This window comes from Erpetoichthys calabaricus, chromosome 1 (genome assembly GCF_900747795.2).
Source record: "Erpetoichthys calabaricus chromosome 1, fErpCal1.3, whole genome shotgun sequence".
Taxonomy (NCBI): domain Eukaryota; kingdom Metazoa; phylum Chordata; class Cladistia; order Polypteriformes; family Polypteridae; genus Erpetoichthys; species Erpetoichthys calabaricus.
Genome location: NC_041394.2, coordinates 346150358 through 346164370, shown reverse-complemented (window position 1 = coordinate 346164370; position 14013 = coordinate 346150358). Strand labels below are relative to the sequence as shown.

General features: G+C 40.4%; 2 protein-coding genes across 2 annotated transcripts in view; one reads left to right on the top strand and one right to left on the bottom strand.

Moving 5' to 3' along the window:
* LOC114668567 (zinc finger protein 883-like) overlaps window positions 1-14013 on the top strand; it is a 249222-nt gene that overhangs the window by 133745 nt on the left and 101464 nt on the right.
* LOC114669265 (zinc finger protein 721-like) overlaps window positions 1-14013 on the bottom strand; it is a 235882-nt gene that overhangs the window by 184731 nt on the left and 37138 nt on the right. The window contains 1 exon segment of the mRNA XM_051932216.1: window positions 4348-4774. Within this exon segment, the coding sequence (XP_051788176.1) occupies window positions 4348-4774 (427 nt within the window).

Here is a 14013-nt window from a genome sequence, read left to right as displayed (position 1 = left end):
GAGCCTGGGGACTCAGATGTGGGCTCCCCCATCTCTGGGACTGAGGTCACCGAGGTGGTCAAAAAACTCCTTGGTGGCAGGGCCCCGGGGGTGGATGAGGTACGCCCGGAGTTCAAGGCTCTGGATGTTGTAGGACTGTCTTGGTTGACACGTCTCTGCAACATCGCATGGACATCAGGGACAGTGCCTCTGGATTGGCAGACCGGGGTTGTGGTCCCCCTCTTTAAGAAGGGGTACCGGAGGGTGTGTTCCAACTACAGAGGGATCACACACCTCAGCCTCCCTAGAAAAGTCTATTCGGGGTTCTGGAGAGGAGGGTCCGTCGGATAGTCGAACCTCGGATTCAGGAGGAACAGTGTGGTTTTCATCTTGGTTGCGGAACAGTGGACCAACTCTACACCCTTAGCAGGGTTCTGGAGGGTGCATGGGGGTTCGCCCAACCAGTCTACATGTGTTTTGTGGACTTGGAAAAGGAGTACGACCATGTCCCTCGGGGAATCCTGTGGGGGGTGCTCCGAGAGTATGGGGTACCAGACCCCCTGATAAGAGCTGTTCAGTCCCTGTACGATCGGTGTCAGAGCTTGGTCCGCATTGCCGGCAGTAAGTCGAATCCGTTTCCAGTGAGAGTTGGACTCCGCAAGGGCTGCCCTTTGTCACCGATTCTGTTCATAACTTTAATGGACAGAATTTCTAGGCGCAACCAGGGTGTTGAGGGGGTCCGGCTTGGTGGACTAAGGATTGGGTCACTGCTTTTTGCAGATGATGTTGTCCTGTTTGCTTCATCAGGCCGTGATCTTCAGCTCTCTCTGGATCGGTTCGCAGCTGAGTGTGAAGCGGCTGGGATGGGAATCAGCACCTCCAAATCCGAGACCATGGTCCTCAGCCGGAAAAGGGTGGAGTGCCCTCTCAGGGTTGGGAGCGAGATCCTGCCCCAAGTGGAGGAGTTTAAGTATCTCTGGGTCTTGTTCACGAGTGAGGGAAGAATGGAGCGTGAGATCAACAGGCGGATCGGTGCGGCATCCGCAGTGATGCGGGCTCTGCATTCGTCTGTCGTGGTGAAAAGGGAGCTGAGTCGTAAGGCAAAGCTCTCAATTTACCAGTCGATCTATGTTCCTACCCTCACCTATGGTCATGAGCTATGGGTTGTGACCGAAAGAACGAGATTGCGAATACAAGCGGCTGAAATGAGCTTTCTCCGCAGGGTGTCTGGGCTCTCCCTTAAAGATAGGGTGAGAAGCCAGTCATCTGGGAGGGGCTCAGAGTAGAGCCGCTGCTCCTCCGCATCGAGAGGAGTCAGATGAGGTGGCTCGGGCATCTGATCAGGATGCCTCCTGGACACCTCCCTGGTGAAGTGTTCCGGGCACGTCCAACCGGGAGGAGGCCCCGGGGAAGACCCAGAACACACTGGAGGGACTTTGTCTCCCAGCTGTCCTGGGAACGCCTCGGGATTCTCCCGGAAGAGCTAGAAGAAGTGGCCGGGGAGAGGGATGTCTGGGCATCTCTGCTCAAGCTGCTGCCCCCGCGACTCGACCTCAGATAAGCGGAAGAAGATGGATGGATGGATGCTGTAGAGCTGTGATTCCACACTCAGATACAGTGAGTTAAAATACTCTGAGTGGTGCACTGAGAGTAACAATGCTAAAGCAGCTATGGTATTTGGAATAGTTTAGCCATTTTGTGGACCATTATATTATTACAGATTAATTATAATCAGATGTTTTAAACTAATGAACAATATGCAGTTAATTTCAGTGTAGTTGATAAAGCCGCGTCAGAGATGTGAACCTAAAAGAGAAAGGGAAACCACACAAGCACAATAGCATTGCTTTGACGCTGGGTTTGCAAAACTGAGCAGAAAACTTGTGCATGCAATGGATTGAGCTGGCATGAAAGTGTGCATGGCTTTATGTGCCAAGTTTCGTTTTTATACATCGCAATGTTAGTGTGGAAACGGAAATACACAACATTTTTGTACGTACGCACTGTTTATTCATGAAGCCCCAGGTCTCCCCTTCCTCACTGAGATCACAGATGAGCTGGGTGACAACCCCAGTGTTTTATAGGCAGTCTGGTACTCCTGGATACATCCCCCCAAACCCAAGTATGGATGTATCAATGTAGTTGTTTCAAAACAGAAACTCTATTAGGCACCAGAACAAGATGTTAGAGGATCTTGCATTCTACACTAACAACTGAGATGGTACAAAACTGCTCAATGCTCTCAGTTCTCTTTCTCGAGGATCCATACACCCTCCACTGATTAGCCACTCTCCCTCTCCACCAGATCACTCTCAGATCTTCCGGAGATTTTAGAGGAGTTCTGGACATCTCTTGTAGAGCAGATATGGCACACCACTGGTTCCAGGAGCTAAGGCTGATCTAGCTTCCTTCACTACTTCCTGGACTTCTTTTAAACTAGGCTATCTTAGGTTGAAGTCCGTATTAGGGGGTGATGGATTAATGAGAGCCTTCTGGGGTTCAAGTGCCACATTTCTCAAAGGATTACTTAAGGTGTTTTTAAGGAAATTACTGACATCTTCCTATGAGCATAATAGGAGTCCACTGCTCTTTTCCCTACGAGTTGTTTTACAAAGCCTAAGAGACTGGATAGGAAGACAGCCTGTTTCTGAGCTTTCTCACTTCTCCATCTCCTGTGCTGCTCTATCCTATGTAGCGTTACCAATTTCTTCCATAGGACGTTCTAAAATTCTATGACGTTCTTTAATTCATAGTATGGCAAGCAAAAACCCCAGTCAGTCGAGCTAAAGGACAGAAGGATTAGAGTTTGTGACAAGTCAACCTTCAAACTTTGAACAAATATTTTCTTTCTAGTGAGCTTGTTAATTTTGAACTCCACGAAATAAAAACCATAAAAGAAATTAATAACTGCAATATTTCATTACCTGATATAAATATACCCTACATTAACAAACCCTTAAAATGATCCTTTATCAGATATGCACACCTCTTCTGTGGCAAAATGAAGGGCTTCATTTTCCCTGTAATGGATTTTAATCCATTCAGGAGAAAGTTTTTTTTTTTCCCCTGACAATTACAAGGCCGGCATTATATTATGCATACATAACTTGGGATGTGGGATTCAAAACTTATGAGAGAGTGAAGATGACCAAGACAACAGGAGGATTATTAAAAATATTAATTACAGGAGTTAATGGTTTAGGCCAGTAAGACTCACATGCATCGGAAGGAATTATTAAGACAAAGATTGAGAAACACATGACAAGAACATGAGATTTACTGAAGAGGGAGGTCCTGTTTTACTAACATGCTGGAATTCTACGAAGAAGCAACAAAAGGATATCAAAGTGGAGCATATGATATCATTTATCTTGACCCTGATGCACATGAGAGGTTGGGCATCAAAATAAAAGTGGGAGTTCAGGGTGTTGTGTGTAGATGGGTGCAGAATTGGCTCAGACACAGGAAGCAGAATAACCATTGGCTGATTTTATTGGCTGATTTTAAGAGTGGTGTTCTATACGGGTCAGTGCTGGGGTCAATGCCATCTTTAATACATATAAATGATTTGGATAGGAATATGAAAAAAATTTGGAGATGGTACCAAGCTCGGAAGGTTTAAAGGTAATATCTAATCCACTGAATTATTATAGAGGGACTTGGACAGCATATAGGCTTGGGCAGAATTGATGCAGATGAAATTTAATGCATCTAAAGTATTACATGGAGGAAAAAAAATGTTAGGTTTATATACACAGTGAGAGATCTGAAATTTGAGAGTACACCTGATGATAAGGATTTAGGAGCAATAGTGGACTTGAAAGTATCAACTTCCAGACAGTGTTCAGAAACCTTAAGAAGGCCAACAGAATGTCAGGTTATATAGCACCCTGACATGTTGAATACAAGTACAATGAGGTTCTGCTCAAACTTTATAACACACTGGTGAGGCTTCATCGGAGTACTGTGTGCAATTTTGGTCTCCAAGATACAAAAAGGATATAGCAGTGCTTGCAAAAAACCCAGAAAACTGACTAGGCTGATTCCAGGACTACAGGGGATGAATTATGCAGAAAGATTAAAAGAGCTGAGCCTTTTCAGTTTAAGCAAAAACAAGAATAAGAGGAGACATAAATTGTTTAAAATTAAGAAAGGAATTAGCACACTGGACTGAGACTGTTACTTTAAAATGAGTTCAAGAAGAACAAGGGGACAGAGTTGGAAGGTCTTTAAGGGTAAATTTTGAACAAACATTAGGAAGGTTTTCTTCACACTGACGGACACACACACATGGAATAAGTGAACAAGACATGTAGTAGACACATGACAGACAACCCTAAAAATTACAGAATTTTATTTTATACTTACTTTCTTCAGAATTATTTGTAGGTGCGGGTTGACGTTTTTGTGTTCTGACTGGTGAAATTTTCTCTGGCTTCTTTGATTTTGGCTGTAATGATTCAGACTTCACATCTACAGAAGACTCTGGGGATGAACAGCATCTGCTTTGAGAAGAGACCAACCCACTCACCACTCCACCTTGACACCCATAATTAAGGTCTTCTTCCTTGACTCTCTCTACACTTCCATGTTTGGGTGGCTCAATGCTGACAGACGTCTCTTCAGCCTCTTCTTTAATGCCCATTGACCCCAGTTCACTGTCCTCCTCTTTAAGGCCTGAACTCTCCTTTTTAGGGTGGATATGATGACATTCAAAGTCCTCATCCTTAACATTTATAGTCTTTTTCTCCATAATATTTCTGTTAGCCCCAGACACTTTCCCTTTCACATCCATCTAGACATTACAGGAAATGGCAGCTGTGGAAAGAAAGATTTAATTTAATCAAAATTGCACTGTCCAGATCTAAAGACATTTGAACTTCATGTTAGGATATTCTGTTTATGTCAAGTCAGACAATTCATGCATATTAACAGTAACTAATTAATCTTTATATCAAATTATTAGGAGTCAGATAAATTTGAAAATGGAGTGAAGGTCCAACAAGCTGGAAGAAGACCACCACCTCGCACAGTTGAAAGTTGGAAACATTCACTACTTGTGTTAAACTTACTGCATTTCTAGGACCTCAGTATCACTGTATCAGTTAAGAAAAGGAATGTTTACACAAGTAGGAAATCAGGGATATGTTGAGAAATGGATGTATGTCAGGAAGGGGATGATGAAAGGGGGAACTTAATACTGTTCAAATGTACAGATTGAAGCAGCAGAAGACAAAAAGCTGGTGAAACAATGGGCTTACTAGCTTAGGTCAAAATGCTTCATTTATGATGCTAACATTCAGTTTTTGGTGGTAGGTTTACGCAAAGACCTTGGCATGGTAAGTGGATAAAATCAATCTATAAAAATATCTACTGCCCTATGAGCCACTCATAATGTTGGATTGTAGCAAGCAATTAAAAAAAAAAAAGTCATACCATTAGAAGTTTCAAAATACTTTGTTTTATTTAACTGTCAACTCCTCATCTACAGAAGTAAATAGCTCACCACTATGAATTATTTCAGTGTTTAAAAGTAAAAACAGATCTGTTTATTGCATTAATACATTAATTTAATTTATAATATACTTTATACTTTTAATATACTTTATTATTACAAAATAAGCTGGTCAAAAAAACACCCCTTAACAAATTCTCATATCAAAGAAGCCACCCATTGGCTTAACATCCAGTAGAACAATCCACTGAGGATTTCTGCATAAAATAAATACTGTGTTTGTGTACAGTTCACAATTAAACGCAACAATACTCTAAGGTACTAGATAACAATTACACTTTCTTCTAAACCGGACTGAACATGTGCTGTAATTTAAATAGACAAGGAAGTGCTTAAAGCATGCAAATAAACAGCAAATCAAAATACAGTAATAGTGAAAAAGCAAAAAGATGCCACCCACAATCACAGGGCGCTCTTCATTTTTTCCCTTGACTGGAGGATGCTTAGACATGTTAGTGGGTTTTCAGTTTGGATAATAATTTGGGCTACAAATTGTCAAGTTGTAGACATGAATTTCTGGACAGAGAGAATAGGAATAGTGAATGACAGCTGTAGAAGTATGGCATATAAAGACCAGTTTGGGATGTGACAATCAAGCATGTTTTTTTTTTTTTTTTTGGATGGCCTCATTAACAGAAGGTGCCATTGTGAGGTGTTTCGCAGAAAAAGATGAAAAATTGAACAGATCAGTATAATACAATCAACACAGCAAATGGAAAAGATGTGATGATCACAAACATCAGGAAAATTAGGAGTTCCGTTTCACAGAATTAAACCACAAGCATCAGTGTTACAAATCAAATAAGCATAGGACTGTCTCCAGTAGTTGAAGCTTGATCCATGGGATTGTGTTCTTTATTGAAATGCAGGACATACTTTAACTCGTATACAGTGGCATGCAAAAGCTGGAGCCCCCTTCCTTAAAGTGTCTTGTTACTATGAACAGTTAAGTGAGCAGAAAATGAACTGATCACCAAAAGGCACAAAGTTAAAGATGTCGCATTTCTCTAATATTTTAAGCAAGATTACATTTGTATTTCCATCATCCACAGGTACAAAATACCAAAAAAGAATGAAAAGGGCCTGAACCAAAAGTTTGGGCACCCAATATGGTTAGTACTTAGCAAGACCCCCTCTGTCAAGTATCACAGCTTGTAAACGCTTTTTGTAGCCAGCTAAGAGTCTTTCAGTTCTAACTGGGGATATTTTTGCCCCTTCATCCTTGCAAAAGGCTTCTAATTCTTCAAGACTCTTGGGCCGTCTTGCATGCCCTGCTCTTTTGAGATTTCTCCATAGATTTTCAATGATATTTAGGGCCTGGGAGCTGTGAGGGCCGTAGCAAAACCATTAGCTTGCACCTCTTGAGGTATACCTTTGTAGATTTTAAGGTGTGTTTTGGATCATTATCTTATTGTTGGACTCATCCCCTTTATAACTTCAGCTTTTTTAGAGATGGCGTGATATCTGCATCCAGAATTTGCTGGTATTTATTTGACTCTTTTCTTCCCTCTACCAATAACATGTTCCCTGTTCCACTGGCTACAACACAAGCACAAAGCTTGATCGATCGACTGCTTAACTGCTCAATAGTTGGAGACCTGTTATTTTCCTGGAATTTGGCCCCCTTTTTTCTCCAAACATACCTTTGCACATTGTGGCCACAAAGTCCTATTTTGATTTCATCAGTCCACTGGACTCGTTTCCAAAATCCATCAGGTTTGTTTAGATGTTCATTTTCAAACTTCAGGCACAGAATTTTGGGGCTAGGATGCAGGAACCGTTTTCTTCTGCCGACTCTACAATAAAGGTCATATTTGTTCAGATGTCACTTCACAGTAGAACAGTGCATCACCACTCCAGAGTCTGCAGTGAAACGGCAATGAGCAGTCCTTTCAGAAACTTTTATTGGTCTTCCAGACCTCATCTTGACCTCCACTATTCCTATTAACTGCCATTTCTTAATAACATTAAGAACTGCGGAAACAGCTACCTGAAAATGCTTTGCTGTCTTCTTCTCACCTTCTCCTCCTTTGTCAGCATCAATTCTTCTATTTTTCAGAGTGTTAGGCAGCTGCTTAGAGGAACCCATCTCTGCAGATTGTTGGGACAAGGTTTGAGGGGTCAGAATTTATAAAGCTTTAAAACTTTGCATCACCTGGGGTTTCCTAACGATGACTGAACAAACCATAGTCCTAACAAGCTAATGAAGGTCTGAAACCACCTTGGGAAAAGTTCTGACACCTCAAATATCTTGGGTGCCCAAACTTTTGCATAGTGTTCCTTTCCTTTTTTCATTGTACAATTGTACAAAACAAAAACAATACACTAACCTTGTATAAAATGCTGAAAAGAAATGTGTGTCATCTTTAACTTTATGCCTGTTAGTTCATCTTCTGATTACTTAACTGGTCACAGTAACAGACATTTTAGGCAAGGGGGCCCAAACTTTTACATGACACTGTACATAACCAGAAACTACACTTTATGAGCTCAAAAGTTCTGCCATAACTTTTGGTATTCATAACAGGTTTGCACTGTTTCCATTGCTTTGTATGGTAACAGACTTCAATTACATTTCGATAGGATTCCCTTTATTGGAATACCATAGGTCCTTGGTGTACTTTCTAAATGTATTACTGTCATGACTAGTCTCATTATTGTATGACTTGTGCACTTGTTACTCACTTAAAACACCAGTATGTGTCTTCCTTCTGTTGTCTCTTCAGCTGTTCTTCAGGTTTTTGTTTTAGTTTCTTTGCCTTTGTTCTGCTCTGTGGGCAGGTCTGTAAAATGGAAGGTGACAAAGCAGTTTCGGTCCCTCTCATCTTCTTGGGTGTCAGTCTGGTGCCAACATTAAAACTCTGCTTCTGCAGCACCCACAGGAACAGCTTGGGTACTAGTAGGGAATCCATTCCCAGACGGGTTTATCTATTCCCGGGAATTCAGGAATCTCGCATGTCATTCCTAGGAATGACAGTGCACAGGCATCTCACATGGGAACAGTTTTAGAATGAGCGACACTTATCTATACTAATAAAAGGCAAAGCCCTCACTGACTGACTCACTGACTGACTGACTGACTGACTCACTCGTCACTAAATGTCCAACTTCCCGTGTAAGTAGAAGGCTGAAATTTGGCAGGCTCAATCCTTACAGCTTACTTGCAAAAGTTAGGCAGGTTTCATTTCGAAATTCTACGCGTAATGGTCATAACTGGAACCTGTTTTTTGTCCATATACTCTAATGGAGGAGGCGGAGTCACGTATCGCGTCATCACGCCTCCTACGTAAACACGTGAACTAAAAACAAGGAAGAGATTTACAGCACGAGTCAAACACGGGAACGAAGGTAAATGACGTTAATTTTTGAGTGTCTTTTAATACTGTGTAAGCATACATATTAACACATGTGCAATTAAACGTGTGCATTTACGGGGTGATTTCTCAGGCTTAAAAGCTCGCCTTTTATTAAAAAGGTAAATGCTAACTGTTTTCATTCTGAAGGGCACAAACTACGTTAGATTTCAGCTGTTAAACGCGCAAAAATGTCGGTACACCAGATAAATAAGGGCAACATATTATCAGTTGTATTGTATGCTTACAATACATATAGAAATGTGTTAATCGTTAACTAATAGTATGGGATGGTGTTTTTTCGACTCGCGCCTTGATTTAAACGATTCCATGTCTTTGTGGGTTTGCATAGCTTATTGTAAATATTTTTAGAGCTTTTTTTAAGACTTAATTTAAAAAGGTTTCCATTTCTTCTTAATAAAAATTTAAAAGCAGTACTTCGCCAGTGCGAAGCGCTCACTTACGGGAATCGAACCTCGGATGTCAGCGCTAGAGGCGAAGCCCCTAAAATTGCGCCACGGCGTGTGGTTCGTTTATTTGACAGCATGTAGATCGGGGTAATTACATTGACGGCATTCGTAGTCTGATTCACAATCTGATTGTATGGGTGGTTACCCACCAGGTAAAGCTTATGGTTAGCCAGCAAGTCAGCTCGAAGTGATCACTCGAGTAAAGGCAGCTTCACAAAAAAACAGATCCTTAACAAACTGTTATTAGTATATTTTCTCTCAATTTAAAAAGGTTTTATTTTCTTCTTAATAAAAATTTAAAAGCAGTACTTCGCTGGTGCGAAGCGCGGGGATTTGAGCGACTGATGCATACAGACATATTCATGAGTGCAGGTACTTCGGAAAGAAAGCACCGTGTAAACCTAAAGTTTAAATTAAGTTCATAGACCTACAAAAGGTTGCCATTGACTTCAGGCAAGATTGCTTTTCTTCTGTACAACTATACGTTGCATTCTCAAGAGTGTGCTTGCACAGCTTGGTCATATTACAACCGGAGTGCTGAACTGACAACGTGGTATACAAACAGAACTATAACAATCTTAAAAAAGAAAAAAAAAAAGCGAAGAACCCTTGCATTTAATAAAAAGGCTCCTTCCTTGGCGTTCGTTTATAAAACAGCGGAAAAGCTGTGTTAAAGCTGCTTCACAAAAAAACTGATCCTTAATATAGATAGATAGACATACATACATACATATATACATATACACATATATATATATATATATATATACATACATATACATATATATATATACATATATATATATATATATATATATATATACATATATATACATACATATATATATACATATACATACATATACATATACATATACATATACATATACATATACATATAAGCTTATAAGCACTGCCTTACTTCTCTTTAAGAAAGGAAGACGTAATGATACTTGATTTAAACGATTCCATGTCTTGATATTGTCAATATCTTTACACCTGTTTTTAAGATTTCTTGACTGAAATGGGCTTTCACGAAAAAAGTTAGGGCTTTGCTAAAGGATACACCCTCCACAAGTTAAGGAAGTAAAAATAAAGGTATATAATTCTGTTTAATTTAAACCTTTTAAGTTCGTATGCATAGCCCCATTTGGCTGTTTTATTTTTTTTTTTCTTTCTTCAGTAATATTTAATCTCCTTAAAGAAAAAGAACATATGCATTTTACTTTTTTTGTATCTCTTTAGTAATATTTTAGTGTAAAAGGATAACCAGTATTTAAACCTTTTATGTTACTTTATAAAGTTATTTTACTCAATGTTGAAAAATTAATAAGAAACCTACATATTTTGGCAGCTGCTGCTTTAATTTTCAATGAAATGAAAAAAGCTCTCCAAGAGAAAACCTCAATGAAGAAGAAACAGTTTGCACTATCTAAAAAGGAGAAACCCTCATTTATAAAGGTTTGATGCAGATGACTTAACTGAAAATAAATGAATAATATATAATACATATTTATCTATTTGACTTATGCCTTTATTCCAGCAACTTGCAACATCTGAGGTACAATTTGTTACATTACTTTTGTTTTTTGCAGCACAGGCAGGTGAAGTGACTCACTCACTCATCACTAATTGTCCAACTTCCCATGTAGGTGGAAGGCTGAAATTTGGCAGGTTCATTCCTTACAGCTTACTTACAAAAGTTAGGCAGGTTTCATTTCGAAATTCTATGCGTAACGGTCATAACTGGAACCTCTTTTTTGTCCATATACAGTAATGGACTGCAGCTCGCTAGCCGTGGGAGGCGGGGTTGCGTATCGCGTCATCACGCCTCCCACGTAATCACGTGAACTGACTGTGAAGGAGAAAGGGAGAGGCTGTGTGAAGTCAGCTTCACAAAAAAACAGATCCTTAACAATTTGTTATTGGTATATTTTCCCTCAATTTGAAAAGGTTTTCTTTTCTTCTTAATAAAAATTTAAAAGCAGTACTTCACTGGTGTGAAGCGCGGGGATTTGAGCGACTGACGCATACAGACATATTCATGAGTGCAGGTACTTCGGAAAGAAAGCACCGTGTAAACCTAAAGTTTAAATTAAGTTCATAGACCTACAAAAGGTTGCCATTGATTTCAGGCAAGATTGCTTTTCTCCTGTACAACTATACATTGCATTCTTAACAGTAAGCTTGCACTGCTTGGTCATATTACAACCGGAGTGCTGAACTGACAACGTGGTATACAAACAGAACTATAACAATCGTAAAAAAAGAAAAAAAGAAAAAAGCGAAAAACCTGTGGATTACAGTGATCCCTCGCTATATCGCGCTTCACCTTTCGCGGCTTCACTCTTTCGCGGATTTTATATGTAAGCATATTTAAATATATATCGCAGATTTTTTGCTGGTTCGCGGATTTCTGAGGACAATGGGTCTTTTAATTTCTGGTACATGCTTCCTCAGTTGGTTTGCCCAGTTGATTTCATACAAGGGACGCTATTGGCAGATGGTTGAGAAGCTACCCAACTTACTTTTCTCTCTCTCTTGCGCTGACTTTCTCTGATCCTGACGTAGGGGGTGTGAGCAGGGGGGCTGTTTGCACACCTAGACGATACGGACGCTCGTCTAAAAATGCTGAAAGATTATCTTCACGTTGCTATCTTCTGTGCAGCTGCTTCCTGAAGCGACATGCTACACGGTGCTTCGCATACTTAAAAGCTCAAAGGCCCGTATTGATTTTTGACTGTTTGTTTTTCTCTGGCTCTCTCTCTCTCTCTTTGTCTGCTCCTGATGGAGGGGGGTGTGAGCTGCCACCTTCAACAGCTTTGTACCGGAGGTGCTTTGCATACTTAAAAGCCAAACAGCCCTATTGATTTGTTTGCTTTCCTCTGTCTTTCTGACAGACTCTGCTCCTGATGTGCACTCCTTTGAAGAGGAAGATATGTTTGCATTCTTTTAATTGTGAGACAGTCATCTCTGTCTTGTCATTGAGCACAGTTTAAACTTTTGAAAAAGAGACAAATGTTTGTTTGCAGTGTTTGAATAACGCTCCTGTCTCTCTACAACCTCCTGTGTTTCTGCGCAAATCTGTGACCCAAGCATGACAATATAAAAATAACCATATAAACATATGGTTTCTACTTCGCGGATTTTACTGTAAATAAAAAGGCTCCTTCCTTGGCGAAGCAAGGAAAAAGGAAGACCTTATATGGCGTTCGTTTATAAAACAGCGGAAAAGCTGTGTTAAGGCTGCTTCACAAAAAAACAGATCCTTAACAAATTGTTATTGGTATATTTTCCCTCAATTTAAAAAGGTTTTCTTTTCTTCTTAATAAAAATTTAAAAGCAGTACTTCGCGGGGATTTAGATATATATATATATGTGTGTGTGTGTATATATAATATGTATATATGTGTATATGTAGATATGTATATATGTTTATGTATATATATGTTTACATAACCTCTTTATAACACACTACTTCTCCGCTGCGAAGTGCGGGTATTTTGCTAGTTTTTAATAAAACTACTGCAATATGTTGACACCAATAAAAGACTAACCTTAACTACAAGCAGTTCATGCTGTCATACAAGTACAGTGGAACCTCGGTTCACGACCATAATTCGTTCCAAAACTCTGGTCGTAAACCGAGTTGGTCGTGAACCGAAGCAATTTCTCCCATAGGATTGTATGTAAATACAATTAATCCGTTCCAGACCCGTACGAACTGTATGTGTATATATATATATATATATATATATATTAGTTTTTAAGCACAAATATAGTTAATTATACCACAGAATGCACAGCGTAATGGTAAACTAAATGTAAAAACATTGAATAACACTGAGAAAACCTTGAACAACAGAGAAAACTAACACTGTAATAGTTCGTGCTATAGTGCTAGGAACTGCTCACTAAAAACACTTTTTTAAATGAGTATTAAGCACAGGGGAAAAAAATAAACATTTGACAAATCCGTAATTTAATAAACCACCAAGAAAAGTAACATTGCAACAATGCAGGCTACGAACCGATCACTATAAATAGAACTGAAAACAAAAACAAGCCTTCTCTACCTTATGCGTCCTTTGCTCGCTCGCTCCCTCTCGCGCCTGTGTTTGTGTGCGTGCGTCTCTCTTTTGCGAGCCTGGAGCGCCTGTGTGTGTGTGTCTCTCTAGCGTGCTCCTGTGTGTGTGCACGCGCCTGTCTCTCCCACGCCTGTGTGTGTGTGCGTGAGTCTCTCTTTTGCGAGCCTGGAGCGCCTGTGTGTGTGTCTCTCTAGCGCGCTCCTGTGTGTGTGCCCGCCTGTCTCTCCCACGCCTGTGTGTGTGTGCGTGCGTGCGTCTCTCTTTTGCGAGCCTGGAGCGCCTGTGTGTGTGTGTCTCTCTAGAGCGCTCCTGTGTGTGTGTGCGCGGCTCTCTCTGTCTCTTGCGCTGCCTCTGTGTGTGTGTGTGTGTGTGTGTGTGTGTGTGAGTGTGTGTGTGCCGCACTCTCTCGCTCTCTCTCTTGCTCGCTGCACAGAAAATGCACAGGGAGAGACTGAACATGTACAAACTGAAAGGGAACCTGGCTTGTTCATATACCGAGTGTGTGGTCGTGAAACGAGGCAAAAGTTTGGCGAACTTTTTGGTCGTAAACCGAGTTGTACGTGAACCGAGGTTTCACTGTACATGTATCTAGTCAATTGCGGTATTAA